Here is a 23655-nt window from a genome sequence, read left to right on the forward strand (position 1 = left end):
TCTAAATGCCTTGACCTGCTCCTATTCCCACCCTATGGAGTTTCCGCAAGGTAAGGCAGCCATATATAGCCGATATTTCTGGAAATGGATTTCAGATCGCACTTTGCCTGGCATCGGCGGATGGATTGATAATTCAACTGACAACACTCAAAGGACATTTCATCCCCAACACAGCGTGTTATACCACCATTTAAACCCACGTATTTTTGAAGCAGTACTCATCGGATCCCCATCATTGCGCCAGTAGTGATGTTGCTGCGTTCTATCCCTTACATTCTTTCAGCTATAGCCGTTGGATATGCTGCCCCTCAGGTCAAACTTGGTAAAACCACGCTCGTCGGCAGGGACATTACCGAGCTGAAGTTGGATTTCTTTGGAGGTGCGGAGTTGACAGTCCTACGATCATTTGTGAAATCCTTGTTTGATTAATAATTACATGTTACATTCAGGGATTCCGTTTGCTGAACCACCCTTGGGCAAGTTGCGACTGAAACCACCCGTGTTAAAAACAAAGCTGGACGAGAAAACATTCGACGCCAGTAACTTCGGTAAAGGTTGCTTTCAACAGGTGAATAAGCAGCTTGATCCCCTCCCCCGTGCATTATATTAATATGTGAATTACTCAGAGCAGCTCTGTAACCGAATTCTCTGAAGACTGTCTAACCATCAACGTATACCGTCCATCGGGACTTAAATCAAATGCAAAGCTTCCCATCGTGAGTCCCGGCCAAAGAAAAAGAATTGTTAACTAATACATCTCCAGTTGTTCTGGACGTAAGCAATTTTTATATCTTAAGCTACCTTGTTGACTGCATATAAAAGTCCAAAATTTCTAGATACGGAGGAGGATTTGATGCTGGGGAAGCCTCTATCTACAACGGGAGTGCTATCGTCGCCCAGAGTGTCGCTCGGGTACGTTATTCCCTATCACTTTCAGGATCATAGCAGCCTCATACTGTCAACCTTAGGGTACACCTCTCATCTACGTGAATTATAATTATCGCCTCGGACCTCTTGGATTTCCTCAGGGGCAGGAAGGTACGTGATGTATCATCATCAATACTCTCTATTCTTACACCTTCATTGTCACTTCGGAAGCTGACGATCGCGGTGCCCTAAATTTGGCATTGAGAGATCAGTTGACGGCATTGGAATGGGTACAGGCAAACATCCATTTCTTTGGAGGTGACAAGTCGAAGGTATGATCCAAGGTACTCTTCCAGGTTTCATTACTTAAACTACAGGGCATTCACATCAGGTTACTGTCTTTGGTGAAAGTGCCGGTGCAATCATGACTGCGATTCTATTTTTGAATTCTCCCTTGGATAAATTGGCAAGAGCAGCAGTGAGTAACCTGATATCTGGAATATTTTGTATCTTTGTGTAGCTGACTAACATTGCGAAATCTGACAGATCTTCGAATCAGGATCTGCTGCGACTCCTCAAGAGTTTAACGCGGAACGTCGTGAAATAGACTGGCAAAACTTTGTGGCTGGGGTACCATCTTGCGCGTCTCTTGCTACGAGTGGGAATACATTTGACTGTATTCAAGCTGCCAATTCCACAGAAATTTTCTCAGGCGTCATTAACGGTCTTACGAAAGCCAACGAAGCCTTTGGATATGATCCTACGTTTGACGGCCCGAACGGTCTCTTCCCAGATATTGCTTCCAAATTTCTTTCCTCAGGACATTTCGCTCGTCTGCCATTCATAACTGGTACAAATCTTGATGAAGGTGGGTACTTCAACGATTCGTATCTTCTCATTTCAGAAGAGACTTATAAAATCTGCAATGCCAGGTGCTGTATTCACCCCAACAACTATTCAGTCCGCGGCCGATATCGAAGCTTTCTTGGTTGCTGGATACTCGCCTCTTGCAGTCAGCCCAGCTGCTTTCGAATCCACCGTCGCGAAACTGTTGGAGTTATACCCTGATGACCCTGCCCTCGGGTCCCCATTCAACACTGGCAATCAGACATTTGGTTTAAATTCCAACTTCAAGCGGGCAGCAGCCCTATGTGTGTTTGCATCCTTGTACATTCTATGCCAAGTACCAAGACTAACTAATATTTATTTAGTTGGTGATCTCGCTTTCCAAGGCCAGCGCAGAGCCTGGATACAAGCCGCAAGCCGCGTAGGGGTGAAGACATTCGGATATCTTTTTACTCAACCACAGCCAAACAGCGGCCCCTTTGGTGGTACGTAGCGTTAAAATTTCTTTGTAATTCCATACATTGTTTGGTTTATTTTCATCAATCGTAATCTTCATCTAACTTGTTATTGATCGACAGTCTTCCATGGATCCGAGGTTCCATATGTCTATGGAGCACCGAGCGACACATCTGCGTCCTCATTGCGCATCAGCAGTCTCATGATCGACTACTGGGTCTCATTCGCAACGTCGCTTGACCCCAACGATGGCCGCGGTATCCCACGTACGTCTGCCTTGCCCTCATTGACATTACCCCGTCCCACACAACGCTGACATCCTAATCTTTGCACCAGGTCCACACTGGGCACAGTATACCCCCGAGAACCAAGTCATCATGCAGCTCAACGGCGACAACACGACGCTCATCCCAGACAACTATCGGAAAGAGCAGATCGCGTTTATTAATTCGGACCCTGCTGTCTTCCATCAGCGCCGCTCTATAAACAAGAGTTAAATTTGAAACTAAGGTCGATCGCTGAAGAATCATGATCGCCGCGATCACCCCATGTACTCACTACTAAACGTTAAAAAGCTTCTTTTCAGTGTACTTCTTCACGATGCAATGCTATAGCTTCAAATCAAATTTCTTCGTAAAGTTTTACTTCTTGGTTCTCTTCTAAGACTTGAAGCTGGAGGTTGGTTCTCAAGGAAGCTAAATTAAAGGTTGTAGCGAATGCACAGTTGATCTAATTTCTGCATGTAAATTGAAAGTTCCATGCTACGCAAAATGCGATACTGTATCCGACCCTGAAAGCGGCCATTTCAACTTGCGTCCCAAATTTAATTTCACACACTTAGCTTTATACTTAAACGTCTGTAGGATTGTGTCGGCGTATATTTTTAGTATATGCCTCTGGTTTTTACAAATTTTACAAGGCGTAACTCTGTGCAGTTTTTGTAGGGCTCCAAGCGTTTATTTTTCGTCTGAATTTTTTTTTTTACAAACTGAGCACCTGAGGATCCGGTTTCGCGGATTTCAGGCCAAGTTCACGCGGATTTGAAGGGGAAATCAGGAAAATTGTGATTGTTCAACGTTCAACACTTAACCGGCAATTATCGGCGGAGCTGCTTTCTGCCGAATCCATCAACTCTCGGCATAGAGTCTTGGGAAAAGGCAACTGTCATGGACGTACGTAGCAATATAATGGAGGTCTGTAGCAAATTTATTACGCCTGTCCTTGAATCAATTAATTATGGTTTTAGTCAAACGGATAGAAACACACAACCGATTGGTATTGTTTTACAGAAGACACGAGATACATCAGTGCTCTGAGGATTATCCTAAGATATCCCAACACCGGCACTCAAGGTACCTTCTTTCGTGCGATTAACGCAATCGAGCCCGTCCATCGAGTCCATCCAGTCATTCATTCTCTGCCCATATTCATGCTCCAATACACCCGATATCCATTCCGGCAAAGGGCGTAAATCAGCCAAAATAGGGAAAAGATAAAAGTCTGCATAGGTAGGGTGTGTGTCGGTAAACATGAATTTTGGATAGCTAGAACGGGACCCAGGTAGGACGGTCTCGGTTATGGATAGGAAGGTGTGCAACTGGGGAATGTTGTGTGCGAGAAGGGGTGTAATGGCATCTGAGGCGAGACCGGATTCAAGGTGTTTTAGGCGGGGTTTGACAAGGCCGTGCTCAATAGTTGGGAATCCTGTAAGGCAAAAAATGCTCAATACTTGAATAAACTTGACGGATATTCCGATGTATAACCTCACCATATGATGATACGAAGCTCACGTATTCCCACATCTTCTCTTCGAGTATCCCTTTACCAAGAGAGAACTCATCATAATGCAGTGTTGGATTTGGTTTGATGCGATCGATGTAGCGAATGATCGCCTGAGTCTCACACAACTTTACTGAGTTATCCTCATACCCCTCCTTCCCGTCATCCACTCCCTTCGATTCCTCGATAATCAACGTGGGTATAATCCCAAATGGATGCGCAGTTTTTGCCTCTTCAGAATGGGGATATACTTTGATCTGAGTGAAATCTAGGGATTTGTATAGCAGAGTTAAAGCAATGGTACGAGTAAACGTGGAGAAGGGAGTTCCAACAAGTGTATATCTCGTTGTCTCTCTGGAAGACATAATAAGGCGAGTAAACCCGTTTGTAGGAGTAATTAGACGGAAATCGCGTTGATGTGAAAGTAGGTGGAAATGCACATGACCCTTAGACGAGCTTATAAAGTTGGAAACCCAATTTCTATTTCCATTTCGGTCACTATTTTTACAGGGGAGAAGCAAGAAGCGGTAAAATTCGATGCATTGAATACGGATCTCGCTTTGCCATTTTCATGACTAAAATTGAATGGTAAGGTACTGATAACGAGGTAGTAAATTCAATGTGCAAAGACGCTGAGGTCAAACAATTTGGATGCTGATACATCAGTATATTGATGTCCAACGGCCGTATTCCATCTGTTGAGTTGTGTTAATAGCTGTACTAAGTATCATCAGGGCCACCGTGAACATACCCTCCAAATGGAGTTCCCAAGGTCAGAGTCTGTAAGATGAATTGATCATGAACAAGTTATCTTATCTAGAAACCGGCCACATCTCAGGTGCTTACCTCGACATTGTTGTAAGTAGCAAACCAAAGAGGGGCAGTGTTATCAAGAATAAAGCCTGTGGATCCAAAGAGAGTCCCCCATTCCTGATATAATTAATCAAAATAACCCCCGCCTACGATGAATGAGACCATACCCCAGGAGAGCTATAGATACCAAAGTTGAACCCGCTGTTTTTCATTGCCTCCAATAAAGATCTGGCTTGCTGTTGATTTCCGGATGTGCCATAGTTCCACTCCTGACAGTTAGAACAAATACATCTTGAAATCGATAACAAATTAGTATTTACGTTGTTGCAGATAGCCGCGTCTTTCTCAAAATCAATCCAAATAGTACCAATGTTCATTGAATGCGCTTTGAAGGTTTGGGCAAGCTCGGATAGCTGTGTAGCATAGGATTTGCATTTGTTTCCGGAGCCATTGCACGGGAACCAGTACGTGTCAATGTCGGTATATCCCGCTGATCGAGCGTTGTTGTACGATGGCACGAAGTTAGGGTCTACTTGACCTCCGATACCGCAAGCCTCTTGATATCCGCGGATGATTGCCTTAGTGAAGCCTTCAGCACGGGCCTTCTGATAGGTGGCCACAGGGACGAGGCTTGCAGAGTCGACTGCGTGCACCAATGCGTAGGACGAGACGATGAGCCCAGAAAGTAATAGAAGTGATCGAAACATGGGGGTCAGTACTCTGTATTTTGTGGAAAGGGTTAAAGGTGCGTGCCATTTTATACAGAAATCTATGTATACAGCATTTCTGAGGCTCCACAGCGCCGAACTTCAATGAATAATGAAATTTCACTGAGCAACAAAACACGTTTACCTTAATATCTTTATGGTATAGTTCAGCCTGATATTTGAATTAAAGCTGATGTTAACCAGCGGTTCACTTCATTTATGTCAGAGCTTCATCTGATATAGTGGAATGATGTATTCATTTTAACAACGCTATACACTTAGCTTCGAGCTAGTAAATATCCATCATGAACATGAGACAGATTGGCTTAAAACTCCGAGTCATGATTAAGACAGAAGCCTGAAGGACGTATATATCTTTATGAGTTGTTATGTAGTTGAGCGCTGAGCGCTTGTGTTCCAATTGAGCCGACGTCGGCATATCGCGGTTGAAATGGCACCGATCCCGAGAAATATGGTAATTATGTACAGAGTTGTCACTCAAGGATGACTTTGCATCAGAAGTATCCAAAGCTTTTATAATTATCACCAACGGTCAATATCCAACATGCATTATACATAGAATTAACTTTGAAGGAATAACTTCCGCTCAAGCTTAGTAGAACTACTCGCTACTATCGGGGAGACTCCATACTGGGTCATGATATTCAAAGACCTTATTCAAGCCTCCGGTGACGGCAGGGGCGACAAACTGAGAAATGCCCGTAGTGCGGTCATATTTCTGATATGACGAAGCTAATCGCTTCCCCCCTCCTCCAGGAAGATCAACAATGAATTGGGGCATCATGAACCCACCAATACTACCCCGGATTTGCGTCTCTAGCTCGAGGATGGTGGATAATGGAGTGCGCAAATCTTCGACGCCTCGGACCATGTCTCCTTGGTAAACATAGTACTAAACAGTGAAATACAAATCAGCCGACATTTGAGGTACCCGGAAGCGAACACCTTACAGGCAGAATGTTGATGTCCGCCAAATCGCAGATTAATTTTTTCATGACGTCGACACTGTCATTGACCCCCCGAAGAAGAACTGTTTGGTTTCTGACAGTGACTCCGTTTTCGAAGAGCTTCTGAGCAGCAAGCTTTGTGACCCAAGTGATTTCGTTTGGGTGATTGAAATGAGTGTGCATGGCCACCGCTTTACCCATTTTTTTACCCTTGTTAGATATCTCAATCAACGCGGCGCTCCAGGGGTCATGTGGGTCCAGGATACGAGATGGGCACACCGCAAGTCCTTTGGTGGCATAACGGAAACGTCTGATATGAGGTATGGCGAGCAAGCGGTTCCCAATATCATAAAGTTGCTCGGGAGAAAGATAAAATGAATCACCGCCCGAGACCACGATGTCGTTCAATTTTGGTGTTTTCTCGATGTAATTAAAAACTTCATCCCAGCGACGCTTGGTCGGCTTCAAGGAGTTTTTTGTGACAGTACTGGTGTTCGCTCCCACTGCGTAGGATCGGGTGCAGAAGCGACAATAAACATTGCAAACCGATGTAGCTTCCGAGCCGAATAGTCAGAAAGATGCCGAATAATCAATAAAAAAAAAATCTTACCGAGGAATAGAGCCTTCGTCGGGTATCGATGGACGAGTCCTTTGACTGGCGAGTCATGCTCTTCGTTGAGAGAATCGAGTTTGAGTTTATGGTGGTCTGGAATTAGTTCATTTCCCATTGGAATGAACTGGCGACGGACTGGATCGTCGATTGGATTGGTCCAGTCAATAACACTCAGGATGTGGGGCGTTAACCGAATAGCCATTGGAGCTCTGGATATTGCGTCAGAAACGCTGTCAATGAACGCTTCTGGAGTGTTGATGCCTATTATATGAGGTAGCGCCGTTCGAGATGGAGGGATAGAGGGCGGTAGAACAACAGACAGGAATTCGCGCAACTTCTTCTCTCCCTGCACACTGTTTGAAAGCTGCCGGCGCACGATGTTAGACTCGGACAACTTCGTCATGAGAAAAGCAGAGAAACACACCTGCCATTGGTAGTTAAGAAATTCTTTGTGAGTGACTTCTTTCCAGAGAGGTATATTGGTCCAGTATGGATAATGAATAAGATCTGATTCTGAGCCAAGGAGGTGTTCCGTATGATGTTTTATCGCTGAGTCGCCAAAATTCCCGATAAACCGTCCATTTTCAGGAGCATCTGGGAAAGCATGATGTTCGGAAGGCAAGGCAGTTGCACGACGCTGAGACGAGGTTTTGGCGAACTGAACGCAGGAATTAGTTCGAAAGCTGCGGATTGAATTGCTGACAGTTGCTGAAGAGGGATGCTGGAACATGTCCAAAGTCGCCATGGGGGAAATTCGAGGATATTTGAGCAAGTTAGTGAAGACCATTGTTGTATAAGGAAACGAAAATGTCTGAAGATGTTCCACTCAAGGAGACGATCAGAATGTTAGTTCAGACTCATGCTTTATGCTCATTTTATACTGTGGGCAGACCTTACCCCTAAACGCAATTCGCCAGACGATTTGGAATCTGGATGATCATGGAATATGGAGCATTGGTTCAGGGAATACGCCGGACACATAAATGGAAGCACTGGCGAGCTCCTGGAACATGGGTTTTTGCGTGCAATAGTGAGAGAAGTGAGTAATAAATAGCTCTGCCGAACAAGCTACTGAGCTCGATTGCCATATTTAACCCTCCGCTGGCCATTTTCGATGTGACTATGTTGAGGAGAAGAGAGAAAAACCCCCGAAATGTCGTCATGAACATTAATTAACTGCTTCTCAATTCTCTCACCATTGGTCAAGGACCGTCAAATGGTCCGTGGTTGGCATATGTGTAATTTTTATTGCTCCCATAGGATGTTCCATGATTTATAAATGGTGAATTAGAGCGTGAGTTGAACAACCCCCCAAAATGCCGTCCAACAATTCCCCAGGTTCTCCACCCCCACTGAAAATAGCCTTCACATATGACTCTCGATCTGAATGGCTAGCACGGGGATTTTCTCCTGAGCAGTGTGCCGAGTTTGACAGCGACAAAACAATCGAAGGAATCGCTATTTCGCTGAGAAAGCGAGGTAGAGTGCAGATGGTTGGGGGATTGAAAAATCTCGTTACAACCCTCGCTACCTCCAAGCCCGATTGGGACATTGTTTTCAACATCTGTGAGGGCTACGGAAGTCCGGGTCGAGAAGCTCAGGTTCCTGCACTTCTTGAGGCATGGGACATACCGTACACCTTTTCTGACTCAGCCACGCTGGGTTTATGTTTAGACAAGGCCAAAACGAAGGTGAGACCCACGTTTGAGTGATCATTTAGCTTTATAATTTTGACTTTAAGCATATAGATGGTACTCGATCATTACGGCGTACCTACTGCACCATTTGCATGTGTTCCGCCTAGAATTACATGGGCGCGAGAAAGCGTTTCTCACAAAGTCGTAATCAGCAAGTCTCCCCACGCCACAGCGTTGCAATCATTTCCTCTTTTCGTTAAGCCTGCTGGGGAGGGCACGGGTTTGGGAATCGCCCAAGCTAACAAAGTTACTGATGACGAACAACTCGCAAAAGTCGTCGACGACCTGACTCAGCGTTACCCAACACAAACAATCCTGATCGAACGATTCCTTAGGGGACGCGAATTTACCGTCGGCATCATCGGGACAGGCGCAGAAGCTAGAGCAGTTGGGGTCCGAGAAATAGTTTTCCTCAAAGGTAATCCAGGGCACCACATCAATCCCAACACTGTATACACCAGCACGGATCCAACCCTTCTAGAGGTGGACGTGTATGGTTACGACTTGAAGCGTGTCAGCCACCCAAACCCTCAATACGTTGAACTCGATTTATCCGGTGACCCGATAGCACAGAGAGTGGCAGAAGTCGCCGTAAGGGCCTGGATATGTCTAGGATGTCGTGATGGTGGTCGTGTAGATGTTCGCAATGACTCCGAGAGTGACGATGCAATTCCGAATGTTATTGAGGTGCGAAACTCTCGCCCCGGAGCGCTGAAGCTCTGATGATTAAAGTATCACTCACCATACTCGATAGGTGAATCCGCTTGCAGGCCTAGCGCCCGGTTTTTCCGACTACCCCCTTCTTGCAGAAGCCAATGGTATTATGTACGATGATCTAATCTCCATGATCATAGATGAAGCGTTGAAGCGCAGTAAGTCAGTAAACGCATAATAACTTGGGCATGATAAAAATCAATACATGTTGATATATGCAATGGATTCAAGTTCGATTTTACATTTCTTCATCGTCCGACTTCAAGACATCATAATATCATTAATGTACATCTGTGCAAAGACATCAGTTTGGAACACAGATGAAAAGGAGCGTATGACTGATTTGTCTTTTCGTTTTTTTGTTTTTTGAGAGAGAGATGGGCGTGAAGTCACATTCCCTGTTCACAAAGGTTTTCTCGACACCTTTTTGTAGTGGTCCCAGATGGTTGTAGGCGTTTCGAGACTTTGAGTTGAAATTTGCGGCAGAAAGATTCAAAGGGCCGAAAATTCACACGACACAAGTTTGTGAATGTGACCAGGTCCGCGTCGGCAACCAGTTCGTATCCAACTACAACTTGACTAGATTACTTATCAGGCAGTGTCCGGCGTTGAAGGATGTCGGCTTCCTTCTCTAGCTTAGATGCGTCCTTTATCATGGTCGACAACGAGCGTCATATAGAGCCGCAGAAGGAGAGTGAAGTGAAGAAGCCTGTGCGTTCACGCCGGTTTCTTTATGCGCAAAGAATTGACTTGGATGGTTTATACAGCTTATCCATCCTTCAATGAACAGTGGTTATAAACCTGGGTCCGTACTCTCATACGCACACGACTGGTCTCCTAATGGAACTGGAGGATCGATTGCGGCCGAAGGACGTCATTTCTTGGACATGTACGGTCGTGTTTGTAGCTTGAGGGGTGTTAACTTGTCTGGGACCTGTAAAACGTGCGTTGTCATCCATACAAATACGCATCTAGTATATAACCTTCGATGCAGTCCAGTGGACCATGACCATGAAAACTTCCCCGGAGACCACAAGTCAGTGACATTCGTTGGGAAACCATTTCCACTGGAGGACGCGCAAGAACATCTCTCTCGACTGCGACGCTGGGGGTTAACTTTTGGTATGTTTCCTCTCTATATATCCACCAATACTAAACAATTGTGCAGTTCGTTTCCTGGTTACATGGGAAGCCGTAGAGCACGCAGGACCGTACGTGCTGACGACAGAGAGCTTCATGGCACTTACATTTTTAAAGAGGAATCTACGACACAGAATATCTCACTTACGTTCGGGCTTTGCTGTCCATGTTTCCAAAATACGGCCTCTCTGCCTTTGTGTCGATGCATCAAGACGTGTGGTCACGGTATTCTGGGGGCTCAGGGGCGCCGGCGTGGACTCTGGAAACAGTGGGCTTTGATCTGCATGCAATAGAGGAGACAGGTTCTGCTTGGCTGCACGGGCAGCGAGGTGGAGGACATGTTGAAGCGGAGCGTGGTCTGTGGCCCTGTGGATACCACAAGCTCACTGCTTCAACGATGTCGTGAGTTGCGGCTTTTTGTTTTATTAAATCCCCGGCTGAGTCCCTCAGGACGTGTTTCTGGGCAGGTGATATATTCGCTCCAAAATTGCTGGTTAAGGATAAACATGGTCAAGAAGTGTCGATCCAATTCTTCCTGCAGACATGTTTTCTTGATATGTGGGAGATGGTGGTTAGGGCAGTGGGCGACTTGGACGGTGTCATTGGCTTCCAAGTGAGTAATATGTATCTTTAGAATGATGACCTTTCAGACAAATCATGTAGATGATCAATGAACCTCATCCAGGCTACGTGAATGTCGATTTACACGCTTTCAATTATAATACTGATCTTCATCTGTCTCATATACGTATGTCCATGTCCGGGATTGTCCCTATCTCTTTTAATGACGCAGTTTGTAGCATCTGCTTTTCAATCGTTCCAACTAGGCGCAGGATACCCAACACTAGTACCCACTTATACCCGTTCATTCCCTATGCCCACAAAACTCACTTCCTATACTACGCTCAACACTGCTAAAGTCAAGGCCTGGCGCCCGGATGGACCAACAAAAGGGAGATGCCTATGGGAGTTCCACGACGTGTGGCGGTGGAATGAAGTTACTAATAAGGCTGTTGTCCTACGGGAGAATTATTTCCGCAAGCATCCTGATACCGGCGCCAAGGTAAGTTCACCCAGAATTGTTGCACTACAACTGACGTTTTTGCTTAGATCAACTGGTATACCGATATGTACTACCCCTTCGCCAATAAATGGAGTGAAAGGATTAGAAAGGCGTCGTCTCCTTCGAAGCTCGTTTTTTTGGAACCTCTCCCAAATGAGGTACGCAATTGGTGAATGCAAGATGTTGGGAATAATTTATAATTTTGCACAGTTCTGTCCCAAATCTTGGACGAAGGAAAACCAACCTGCTAATATGGTCTTCGCACCTCATTGGTAAAGGCACTTTTTTTGTCAATCCAGTGTGCAGCTCATCTCGATATACCCAGGTACGATCTCAACGCTCTTTTTGCCAAGGCTTTTGGTGATTTCACCGTAAATGTGCAAGGCCTCTCGCGTGTGAGTGAATTCGGCTGCAAATATCGTGGTATTTGTCATTAATCGTGTGTTTAGGGCATGTTCCCTCTCAAGGCCTTCTATTGGGGACACTTGGGGGCCCGCGAGAACTTCTCCCTCCAAATTCGCAATATTGTCGAAAACGGATACAACTCTTTAGGAGAGACTCCTGTTCTGATAGGGGAATGTGGTATCCCTATGGACATGAAGTAAGTGTTACTCTCGAATATTGAACTTTGGCATCCTAATTATTGACGGCCGAACGCAGTAAGAAGGAAGCCTTCGAGACGGATGACTTCATCTGGCAGACCAGAATGATGGATGCTATGATCACTGCATTAGAGAATTCTCTTGTCGGCTTTACGTGCGTCGCATCTCTTTTCCGGATGGAATATCATAGACGGTCCTCTCATCCTCTTTGTCATAGATTATGGAACTACAACCCTGATAATGACGACGAAAGGGGCGATGACTGGAACGGCGAAAACTTCTCGTGGTTCAGCAGCAAGCGAGCCCTCCCCAAGTCCGTACTGTATTATGAACAGGACGCCCCTTCATTAGACAATGGAGGCAGAATACTTCCTGCTGTTGTCCGACCTTACCCAGCCAAGACAGCAGGAATTCCTCTCCGCTTCCGGTACGAGATGAACACAGGAACGTTCGTCTACGAGTGGATGAACCCCGAAGCCATTGTCTCAGGCAGTGATGATAACTCGAGCCCAAAGTCTGGGTCGCCCAGCGTGTTCGATCCACCACGCACACTGCGCCGCCCCCTCATCTCTAGAGAGACTGAAATCTTCCTTCCATCGATGCTCGCACATTCAAGGAGGGTTATTGTTGAAGGTATCAAGGACCAAGCGGACGAGTATCAGTATGACGAGAAGCGGCAAACGTTGTTCGTCGTCATGTCCGATACAACACCTGGGGTCAAACATCGCATCAGAGTGTCATTTGACCCCCCACCTAAACCAGCCTTCATTGTCAATGACTTATGGAGCGATTTTGGTTCTCACATTCTTTCTGGTTTAGTCGTTCTTTTGGCACTTACGGGGTACTGGTTGTTAAGTAGTATTTAATTTTGCATGGAATCAGGAAGGATATATAGAATCAGGACCTTGAACAGGTAGGTACACATATAGTACAGATGGAAAAATGCGATATTAAACGTTAGTTTTCTGAAGGTCTCCAACTTTAGCACGGTAGGAAAGAGCCTGAAGCACGATGTTCCGAGACTCAATCAACTCGTGCCACAATTCTTTGTTATAGTGTCCCAACACAACGAGATTGTCGCGAAGTGCTGTCAGCTTGGCAGCAGTGGATAACAAAGGGTCTTCCCGGTCCCCCAAGTCAAGTTGCAGAGCGGCTTCTGCAATCTCAGCCGCAACAGTATAGAATGACCTTGCTGATTCGCAAGCATCTTTGGGCGGGCGGTGCCCTCGACCTAAATCAGGAACCAGTCTCCCAAAAATCCTTTTGGCTTTTGAAGTTTCCATAGAGACAAGGCCACAGCTAGAAGTCGTCGTATCCAGGTCGGACATGATATTCATCGCTTGCGGGCTTTGTGGTAAAGGATGAATGAGGTCGCGAACCCATTCTGTAATGATCGACCGGAATAGCGCAGCCTGGTTCTTAGTATGCAAATAGACCATAAGCTCCGGGAACGTTTCAAGATGTGGGACATGCAGTAGAACCTTTGGAAGCTCGTTCTGGAGACGCGGTGGCAGGATCGCCAGGTCGCCAAACGAGCCATTGGGGATCAGGTTGGGCACGTTCACTAAGAACAAAAGGTCGTTGATCGGAACTTCAAGTACCTCCGGTAATGTAGGGGCCACCATGGTTCTGCAACGAGTATCGCGGAAAGTGTTCAGTCCGTCGCGTTTTTGCGCTCGGGAATACGTGTTCTTGGTCGGTTGGGAAGCATACACCACCAAAATATGTGTGGGCCCTAATTGTCGTGGAGAGATCAATTTGTCCAATGTGCTTAGGTTTGGAATACCTGTGGCCTCCATTTGAGCGGCAAGAGAGGAACAACTGGACTGAGGCACGTCCAACGCCGATGCAGATAGGACACGTCGTCTCACTCCTTTGGCTGTGCACCGCTTGGTAGCATTTTCTTCGCTATTTTTGCTGTTGGAACTACTTGTCATGGCACCACCAAACGTCGAGAAACGTTTGCTAATATGCTCTCCAACCTTTACATCCTGTATGCTTTGGGTGAGATGCAACCAATGCCTACTTGATTATTAGGACCTAGGTGTGTGGCATGAACGACTAGTGTACTTACGTTTGGGAGGACCCGAAGCGCAACTTGAGAGATTGTCTGATCTCTTCTATGTTCGCAGTGGACTTGAAAAGGTCTTCGCGATCAGGCGCAACTTGGATAAGCATGGATCTGTTTATCTCGCGTTCTGCAGGAATTCGAGAATTTGGCTTCTGGCCATCGAGGCTGGGGATGAGGGCTAAAGTAGGAACTGTAGTGTGCATGGCCGGCATGTCGACTTAGAAGAATAGTGGTGGTATAGTAGTTAAAGGAAAGTTTATGAGTTGTATCTCTTTATATATTCTACTCGGCTTGCGTTGTGGCACAGAGCCTTAAACCTTGAAAACAATGGCCCAACTATGAATTACGGCCATTATCTCGAAATGAAATGGCACTCACGGCTAATGTAAATTACGGAGCAACAAGTCATTGTTCGACCACTAGATCACCACAATTCACAGTTCCAATACAAGTTGAGCCATTGGAAACCTTTGAGCAGAAACAAAAGTCATTGAAACCTCGATAGCTCATACACGCAAAGAAGCACAAATCGGGCTCAAGCAAAAATGAAATACTTTAGATTCTTAGGTTAGAGACGAGCTGCTGAAAACCCGCAAATCCTATCATGGCTACTATAACCAACTTTGAGACCAACAACGAGGGACTTTTATATTAGCTGTCGCTTTGGTGATCTCCAACTTTATTGGTAGCTGGATCAGGTACCGTCTGTCCGAGCTTGGCTCGAACTCTGCTCTTAGATGTTGAAGGTCGGGAGAATTCTATTTGTTATCAAGCCATGAAAACAGGACCCGGGAAGCTCCCCTAGAGGTCTGTCCGCTTTTTGCGGATTTGAGGGCCAAAATTTGGCCAAATCATTGTCCTACTTTTGGCGGATTTGAGGGCATTTTGACCCAAGCATTGTCCGCTTTTTGCGGATTTTAGGGCCAATTGGACAAGATTTTTTCAAAAAATTTTCATCATGTCGTCCATTGGAAACCGTGCCCTAAAAAAGCTGACTATCGTCGTTACTGACGTGATGCGGGAATTTCCATAGAATTCCATGGAATTTAAAAATCACGTGTTACACATGGTACACGTGCCTCGCGGCACTCCAGTGCTGCACCTCTGTGCCACTCCGGTGAAGCAGACCTGCGGCACTCCAGTGGTGCAGATGTGCAGCACTCCGGTGATGCAGACTTGGGGCATTCAGCAGCACCCCGGTGATGCAGACCTGCAGCACTCCGGTGATGTAGACCTGCAGCACTCCGGTGATGTAGACCTGCAGCACTCCGGTGATGTAGACCTGCAGCACTCCGGTGATGTAGACCTGCAGCACTCCGGTGATGTAGACCTGCAGCACTCCGGTGATGTAGACCTGCAGCACTCCAGTGATGCAGACATACGGCACTCATGCAGCACCCCGGTGATACAGACCGGCAGCACTCGCGGCACTCCAGTGGTGCAGGCCTGCTGTGACACTAGTGACTACTGTGACTCGGAGAGTAACAGCAGTTCCGTAGCGGCACACGGAAAAGGTTTCGAAAGGAAGCTTAGAGATCAAATAGACAGGTTAAAGTACTCTGTATTCAATGCTGGTTTTCTAGCTACTACATAGCTGTATTTATACTGTAAAGAATAAGGTGTCCAAAAGAAGTAGACAAAGCAAAAGATAAAAAAGGGTTAATTGGAAGACACATAAAGGTGGAGTAAAAGTCAGTTTCAAGGAGAATAGAATGAAGGAGTAGGAATATAGAATGGAGAAAATGAGCTAAAGGAGTGTGTGTATCGGGTGGACGGAACGAAGGTGAAGTCCACAGAAACAAAAGTTAAAGATAAGATAAAAAAGATGATTATCGGGGTGTGGGAAACAGACCGGAACATCACATACGCCCTCCGGGTATTGTGCAACAATGCCCAACAAAATACGAGTGAAATATTGTTAAATGAGTGTGGTTTGGATTGCAATAACTGCCTGAGAGTCGTCCGCCGTAAGAATTTGAGTCAGAATGATGGAATAGGTGTGTCTCGTGGTGCGCGAGAATTTAGCGCCCGTCTCGTGAAATGATGTTTGTGATGGTGAATTTCGAGTCGCGTCGCGTCGCGTTGATAAGGAGTGTGAAATCATGGTAATAATATGCATCGTAAACAATACGCATGAGTAGCATTGGATGCAAATAAGAAATCGTGAATGTTGTTGTTTTGTTTGTGCGTCCTGGATGCGCAAATAATAAAGCGAGAGAATAGGTAGGCGATTGCGATGTGTGATGATTGAGACAGATGAAAAGACGATACTGGTGCGATGATGAGTTGTGCAAGGATGTGGTTAATTTTGAATAATAGATGGCGTGCACGAGATAACAACTTCGCGGTCGTGAATCGTGACATGAGGTGTGCGTGATAAGATGATTTAAATGATAAAGTGATTAGGAGCAATGAACGGTTCAAAAGAAGTGATAAAAGTAGTAACAAATTTAATTGAGGAATCAATTGAGAGTGAAAACTCAAAGCAACAGAAAATCATGCGAAGACGGATAAGAGAAAATAATAGAATCATAAACGAGCAATGAAAACAATGGATAAAGGAGAGGTTTGGCGACATGCAGTGGCCCGGAGAGGTGATATTGAGATAAAAAGGAAAGAATCGACGATGGCAAACAGATGCTGGAGGAACTATTGATAAGAAATGAGTGTGATGGTTGGCCAAATGAGTCTAGCGCAACGGAGTAACCTAGTATATAAGAACAAAATTATCAGTGAGTAAACTTGAAGGGAATTTTTATTGTTTTTAGACGCTCTCGCCCTCCGTTATGAGTTCTAGGCATTAAAGAGCGTCATAATAATCATTAGAATCATTGGACATCGTGTCAAAGTCTAGCCTTCACGCTGGACGTAAACTGTGCAATGAAAGCACATTGCTAGACTGTCTTTCTTTGCGTTTTTTGGTTTTTTGCTTGGGACATCAATTAGACAAGTGTCCGGAGTTTTTGCATTGACTGCACTGCTCAATTTTAGAGCTTTTAAATTGTTGCAAGTCAGTTTCATCAAAATTTTCATTTTCAGAACTTTTAGAACTTTGTGATTCTCTTTGTTTGGACTGTTTACTGTCCGATTGACCTGAGTTTGTAGAATGCGAATTGGTATCTTGCCAGGATGACTTGCTATCTTGTCCAGATTTTGATGGGCGCCTATTCCGGCGCATTACATCTTCGGAAATCTCTATAATTTGCATTTGCCCTGCAACCTCATCCCATGATAATGAATCGGGATTTAGGCCGCTGCGCCATAATTCTTTGCGGATATAATCTGCGGCTCTATCCCAGAAGCGATTTACAAGGTCACGCTCAGTGACTGATCTGAGCATATTAAATTTCTTTGTACATAGACACTTTTTGAATATAGTAGTCATATGTCTTGTCTGTCAAGCAATAAGATAATGCCAAAAGTTTTTGCTTTTTCCTAAGTCCACTGTCTTTGAGATATACTGTACTCTCTTTGACAAATTGGAAATAGGCATGCAAGTCAGCGCGGCCATCATACGGAGCTGGTCCTTGGATATAAATGCGAATAATGGTGCTGTACCTAGGACCATTGCATTGACTTTGAGGTGATGAAGAAAGGCGGCCAGAGGATTGGTGGGAAAGAGTCTCATGGTTGTGTCTCCCACCATCGTGCTACCCCTTGTCCTAACCTCGATTCTATATTCTGAATCATCTTTGGACGTCTGCTGACCTATGCTACATGGTAAGATTTTGCATTAGTTTTTGTGATTGGGCGCTAACTAGTTGGGATACAGATTTTGCCTTGATAATATGTATCAAGTTCCGGCAAGTATGTACAGGTATTATTACCCTGATACTGTCTCGTCAAGATTTCAACTTGATTTTTGGAGGTCCGCCGAGCCGTGTTGCAATGAAAGTTTGTTGATTAGTCTGGAGAGTTGGGTACTAACTAATTGCTAATCAATTTTGGCCCGACACTGTGTATCAAGGCCGCGGAACACGATAAAGTGTTGATTTGATTTTTGGACGTCCGCAAAGCCTGGCTATATTGTAAGTTCATATATTACTCTTGGGTATTAACTATCAACCATTTGCACACAGATTTGACTCAACATTATGTCTAGAGGTTTGGAGAACTAGGAGAAGGTTATGATGTGTATTGGGTATGAACAACTAACTAATTAGCTATATATTTTGACTTAACACTACAAATCATGTTCCTGCGAGCTGGAATGTTACGTGTCAGCTTCCGGATAGCTGAGGCAGCATAAAACTGGATGATATGTATTGAGCTCCTGTGAGTGGGTGAAGACCTATCAGTTCCGTCTCACTGGGGCATAACACAATACCATTTCCCACTTGATGCTACTATATATCAAGTTCTGGCAAGTTTGGGCCCATTTCCAACTTAAAGCTATGTATCAACTTCCGGCAAGCAAGTGAAGGATATGACACTATCTATCAAGTTTTGGTGAGAAACTTGATGCTATGTATTGAACTCCGGCAAGCAGGGTGAACTGGTTAGTTTTGGCCATGGTTAAGCAGGGAATATAGTTTTGACTAACCTATCTCTTTAGATTTACTCTTGACATTTGGGTTGAACAAACTAGTAAGTTGGTATTTGTGATACTGCATAAACTTTGACTGACTTGTTTTTGTAGATTTTGTCTTGTTGCAATGCATGGTTCTTGCTGTTTGCAAAACTTTGATTGAAAAGAATGTATATTTCTCCTACTACCGTGCTACCTACTAATTTACCCTGTGTTGGGGGCTGAACCCTGTCACACCGTTTTACTGCACTTTGGGGAGGGGAAACTTTTGAAGTTTGATGCTAGAAGAGGGTTGAAAGTTTTGAAGAAGGCTATTTTTTGTTTATATATAGATTTTGCCTTTTTGGTCTAGTTGAAACACAAGCGCTCATTCTTGTACACGCACCTTGATGTTCAGTTGGTCACAAAAGTGCATGTTCTAATGTATACGAGTATCCTAGATCAAGGGACGGATTGTTGTTCTCCACATCATATTTAATGTGTAGATTGAACTGTTCAATTGTGGAGGCAACATTGGGCGGGAAGAGTTGTCCACAGACGCTGAGGAACCAGTGCCATGAACCAGTGTAATCATACTGAAGAATATTGCAATAGATGGTGAAGATGGCAATGCAGCACAGTATGAGGTATGTGTTTACCATTTGATCCAGTGATGGCCGGATTGCTTACAACATACTCTTGTGCTTATGTGAGACTGTCCAGACGGAAAGTCTCACATAAGCAATCTGGCTGATGTGCACAATTGAATTCTCAGCGCATCACCCAGGTGTCACACAATACTTATCAGTGCGTCACCTGGGTGTTACACAGCGCAACACCGGAGTGCTACACAGTGCAACACCGGAGTGCTACACAGTGCAACACCGGAGTGCTGCACAATAATTATCAGTGTGTCACCTGGGTGTTACACAGCGCAACACCGGAGTGCTACACAGTGCAACACCGGAGTGCTGCACAATAATTATCAGTGCATCACCCAGGTGTCACACAATATTATCAGTGCGTCACCTGGGTGTTACACAGTGCAACACCGGAGTGCTGCACAATAATTATCAGTGCATCACCCAGGTGTCACACAATAATTATTAGTGCGTCACCTGGGTGTTACACGGCGCAACACCGGAGTGCACAAAACATTAACTTACGTTGTGCAGATACATCTATGTAATCTACTTGATTCTTTAAAGTACAAATGGGTTTTGCACCCAACATATACAAAGCAAATCCATAGCCACTAACAAGCTAATAAACGCCTTTAAAACTTCTCATTTCAGCGCTGTTGAAGGTATCTGCAACGTATCCCGCCTAAGGCTCCTTCCCGGCACGTGATTCCATGGAATTCCATGGAATTCTACCATCACGTCAGTAGTGCAGATGCTCTCTAAAAAAGCTTTTTTGGGTCCAATTAAGCACCAAACAATGGCATTTTGCAGTAAAACATTTAAAAAGCGTGACTCCGGCATTATCCGAGGCCGCAATCAATTTTCATGCCCCGCAGGGAGAAAAAATTTCCCAATTAGGAAGGTCTAAATATCATTGTCCGCTTTTGCGGATTTGAGGCCCAAAACAATGCGGATTTGAGGGCAAAAATCGGGCAAAAAAGCGGACAGACCTCTAGGGGAGCTTCCCGGGTCCTATGAAAACATACCCAGGCTGTTACGGTAGGATCTCAGCTTGTCTGTCAATCGGTGGGAGGAAATGGTGGGCGATCATCAAAGCCAAGTTAGTTAAGCACTGTCTAATAGTGAATTTCTCCTGAATAAGTTCTGGCTTATTTCAAGAAGTTGGTGCTACACAACATCTTCTGCATCGCAAAGAGGCTTTGTTGCTGCTCTGTAGGTCACAAATATAGTGCTGTCCAGTTCTAAGTAGAGGTAGATCACGAAAGAACCTGTGCCATTTATCTCCGTTAGTCCTTCTCAGATAATACGGTTCAGCCATGGACTGAGTGCGGCTTTACTCCTGTTTGCTCACAACAATGGGTACCTTACTTTTACGCTCATTGTCAGAAGCTTTTCCACCTCCTCCTACCTTCTTTGCTGTGTATGGCAGACACTAACAATAACGGGTCACAACTCTCACATCTCACTGGATGACACAATCTGCCGCCCTTTGCATAAAGTCATCTAAGTCCCATACTAATTTCAGAATGCGGCCTAGTTCATTAAACAAATACAAAGAACATTTTGAAAAATTTCGGGAGGTTCTTTGGAAGAAACGTACACATATAGATATCTGCTCAGAATACGATCAACAAGCCTCTTCGTTCATCAATTTCAGGAAGATGTCTCCGGAATATCCGCTGTGATTTGTGTAGATAACTCCACAAGCACCGAGTTCAGGATCTGCAAATAGATTACTGTTTCAGGTATTGCGGGAGCAGATAATGTTGGACAAGGTAATCACCATCTTTTGTCCGTTTGACGTCTATGCTGCCGTAGCGATTAGTGGATCGGATAAGAAGAGGGCCTGAAGATGGCGTGCTGATTCTGCTGCTCGATAACAATTCTTCCCTCAAGCACCTGCTTCACTCTCTGGGCCATGTCATTTCCAGCATCACCGACAGGGGATTCACCGCTTGGAGTTCCTCACGATGCGATTGTCGCACAGAAACAAGGACAAGCTATTTTGATCTGGACAATCGGAGCGTCAGTTACTTGGAAGTACTGTTGCATTAAACGGGAAATACTGAGAATTTACAGGTTTTGCATTTTTGGATGGGATTACATCGTCTGTCTTCCTCGAGAATATCAATTAGTTTGGAAAAGGCCCAAAAACGTATGTTGAATCCGTTGTATACTTCTAATTCTAATTTTTAACCGCACAGTTGTCAACTGCACTGTATTTAAGTAATGCATACAATGGAATGAGATATGACACGAACTAATAGTATTACATTTTATAGCGAATCGATATTTTGGGATAGTGCAGTAAGTTTAATGCTTGTCATTCTTATCACGAAAAACGCTGAGGCGATACTAGATTTTCTATCGTCGTATCGTTAATTTCAGGAGCATGGAGTTTGTCATCTTGCCAGCGTAAGTGTTATGGATGACTTACATTCGTTTTGAGAGCTTATCGTCGATGTTATTTTGACAGGGATATTTTTCTTTCAGCCTGTTGCAGGCTTAATATCCACCATCATTTCTCAACTCATTTTAGGAGGAAGAGTCTATGCAGTACGTAGCTGCACGTATGAGATATTCCCAGGTGAGCGTCACTGACGTGAAGGTTAGATATTCTCAAAAAGCAACACCATTGGTATACCACTTCTGACAATTCTTGTGGTCGAGGCTGTCATCTGTGCAGTCGCTATCAGCAAGATTCCGCCATCAGCACCTGTCGGACTATCTGGAACACCCCAACCTCAGTGTGGTGTTCTCATTGGACCATTTGGATGGCTGGTCACATTCTGGGTGCGTAACCTCATTGAAAGATATGTTATAGCTCACTGTCTGACATATGGACGCGCTTAGACGATGCCATTACTCTTTGATACCATTACATTTGTGTAGGTCATATGGAAGTTGCTCATACGCTTAGGTATCTTACAGATTTAATTAGGCTGACGGCGTGGCGGGCGTACGACATGTGGAAAAAAGAGTTGAATATTGGAACTCACGGGTTATTCAAGATTATTTGGCGCGATGGGCTGATTTATTTCTTTGCAATCTTCTCTATGAACACCATAAATGTTATCATATTTTTGACCACAGCAAAACCATTGCGAGCCGTCAATCTTCCGTATGTAATTATTCAGTTTCTCATACATTGTATCAATTTTCAACCTCCGTTAAATCTAGGGCAACGCTCATTCTCCAAGTCGTTTTATCCTGTCGCCTGGTACTAAACCTCAGAGAGTCACATACTCTCTCCAGCACGGGGTCCAGTCGGGTCAAAGTGAGCGGTAGCGTGAAGCTACGCTCTGTAACTTCTCATGGGGGAATATCGTCCGGTCAAAAACGCATCCAGATGGATGAATTTAACAGAACAACAAGCTCAAAGGATGTCCCCGACAGTGGTTATACCCCTGACGCTAAAGGCGGCCATCTGCCGGAGACATGGAGTCCTGTATAGCATCCAGGCTATCGATCTGGTATTTTTCTGTGTTGGTTATACGTACGTAATTTCTGGCTCGTGCTGGATATACTATGCTGATGGCATCGAACCTTCCCCAATATTTGCTTTTTGCCTTCTATGCGAAACGTCATTTGATCCCAGTATTTTCGATGTTTTGACGCTTTGAATCGAATCCTAGAAAATTGCTTTAGTATGAAACTATGCAACGAGTCCAGAAACAGAATCGAAGGCAGGTTGACATCCTCAGAGGAGCCTCTCATGGTCGCCAGCACTCGCGCTTACTAGCCATCGGACTCGAGGAATTTACGGAATGCAATGACAGCAAGTGATAATCAAAGATCGTTATGTCGGATAAATATAAAACCCAAGTTGGATCGCTGTGAATTTAACCCGGTAATGCTCAGCTATTCAACGTCCACTGCTTGTAGGCTTAACTCCTCAAAGGCCTTGGCTGTTTTGCAGCTGTTTTTTCGGCATACCTAGCGGACTTATAACCATATCAATTATTGATAAGCGATCATCAGAGCGAATCATCATCAAAATGAAATTATAATGACTCACGGACTCACGACTCTCATGCGTTTACCGCGAGGCAAATTGTTGAGCAGATACCAAGTTACCTCTCTACGTACTCCAAGCTCAACCTTTTAAATCGTGCATCTTGTATTACTACAATACTTGCTACGTTTCTTTGAGTGTAAGCTCTATCAT

At 44.7% G+C, this 23655-nt stretch overlaps 8 protein-coding genes across 8 annotated transcripts; 4 read left to right on the plus strand and 4 right to left on the minus strand.

Moving 5' to 3' along the window:
- Positions 1–34: 34 nt before the first annotated feature.
- Positions 35–2666, plus strand: JR316_0012842 (Lipase 2; the record flags this gene model as incomplete). Its single annotated transcript, XM_047898461.1, has 14 exons — positions 35–50; positions 284–379; positions 450–568; positions 627–716; positions 764–774; positions 837–912; positions 969–1038; positions 1099–1199; positions 1259–1345; positions 1414–1735; positions 1800–2018; positions 2079–2198; positions 2292–2435; positions 2506–2666. 14 exons carry the CDS (start codon positions 35–37, stop codon positions 2664–2666), a joined length of 1632 nt encoding a protein of 543 aa, XP_047742009.1.
- Positions 2667–3493: 827 nt separating this feature from the next.
- JR316_0012843 (uncharacterized protein) lies at positions 3494–4313 on the minus strand (the record flags this gene model as incomplete). The annotated part of the gene is made up of 2 exons (XM_047898462.1): positions 3494–3873; positions 3938–4313. The coding sequence occupies 2 exons, from the start codon at positions 4311–4313 to the stop codon at positions 3494–3496; spliced, it is 756 nt and encodes a 251-aa protein (XP_047742010.1).
- A 251-nt stretch (positions 4314–4564) lies between these two features.
- Positions 4565–5468, minus strand: JR316_0012844 (putative GH family 25 lysozyme 4; the record flags this gene model as incomplete). The annotated part of the gene is made up of 5 exons (XM_047898463.1): positions 4565–4643; positions 4700–4728; positions 4795–4878; positions 4929–5027; positions 5082–5468. 5 exons carry the CDS (start codon positions 5466–5468, stop codon positions 4565–4567), a joined length of 678 nt encoding a protein of 225 aa, XP_047742011.1.
- A 622-nt stretch (positions 5469–6090) lies between these two features.
- Positions 6091–7794, minus strand: JR316_0012845 (L-lysine 2,3-aminomutase; the record flags this gene model as incomplete). Its single annotated transcript, XM_047898464.1, has 5 exons — positions 6091–6381; positions 6440–6990; positions 7047–7413; positions 7474–7707; positions 7753–7794. The coding sequence occupies 5 exons, from the start codon at positions 7792–7794 to the stop codon at positions 6091–6093; spliced, it is 1485 nt and encodes a 494-aa protein (XP_047742012.1).
- A 571-nt stretch (positions 7795–8365) lies between these two features.
- On the plus strand, positions 8366–9469 carry JR316_0012846 (D-alanine--D-alanine ligase; the record flags this gene model as incomplete). The annotated part of the gene is made up of 2 exons (XM_047898465.1): positions 8366–8740; positions 8798–9469. 2 exons carry the CDS (start codon positions 8366–8368, stop codon positions 9467–9469), a joined length of 1047 nt encoding a protein of 348 aa, XP_047742013.1.
- Positions 9470–10114: 645 nt separating this feature from the next.
- Positions 10115–13131, plus strand: JR316_0012847 (Ergosteryl-beta-glucosidase; the record flags this gene model as incomplete). Its single annotated transcript, XM_047898466.1, has 14 exons — positions 10115–10171; positions 10228–10403; positions 10455–10582; positions 10629–10671; positions 10718–11002; positions 11051–11213; positions 11264–11348; positions 11401–11663; positions 11711–11821; positions 11874–11935; positions 11989–12058; positions 12113–12264; positions 12324–12419; positions 12483–13131. 14 exons carry the CDS (start codon positions 10115–10117, stop codon positions 13129–13131), a joined length of 2340 nt encoding a protein of 779 aa, XP_047742014.1.
- Positions 13132–13215: 84 nt separating this feature from the next.
- On the minus strand, positions 13216–14548 carry JR316_0012848 (uncharacterized protein; the record flags this gene model as incomplete). Its single annotated transcript, XM_047898467.1, has 2 exons — positions 13216–14287; positions 14340–14548. 2 exons carry the CDS (start codon positions 14546–14548, stop codon positions 13216–13218), a joined length of 1281 nt encoding a protein of 426 aa, XP_047742015.1.
- A 6857-nt stretch (positions 14549–21405) lies between these two features.
- JR316_0012849 (uncharacterized protein) lies at positions 21406–22941 on the plus strand (the record flags this gene model as incomplete). The annotated part of the gene is made up of 10 exons (XM_047898468.1): positions 21406–21512; positions 21567–21642; positions 21692–21713; positions 21770–21794; positions 21847–21902; positions 21964–22043; positions 22101–22280; positions 22341–22375; positions 22429–22608; positions 22668–22941. 10 exons carry the CDS (start codon positions 21406–21408, stop codon positions 22939–22941), a joined length of 1035 nt encoding a protein of 344 aa, XP_047742016.1.
- Between the last annotated feature and the right edge of the window lie 714 nt (positions 22942–23655).

Source organism: Psilocybe cubensis, chromosome 13 (assembly GCF_017499595.1).
Source record: "Psilocybe cubensis strain MGC-MH-2018 chromosome 13, whole genome shotgun sequence".
NCBI lineage: Eukaryota > Fungi > Basidiomycota > Agaricomycetes > Agaricales > Agrocybaceae > Psilocybe > Psilocybe cubensis.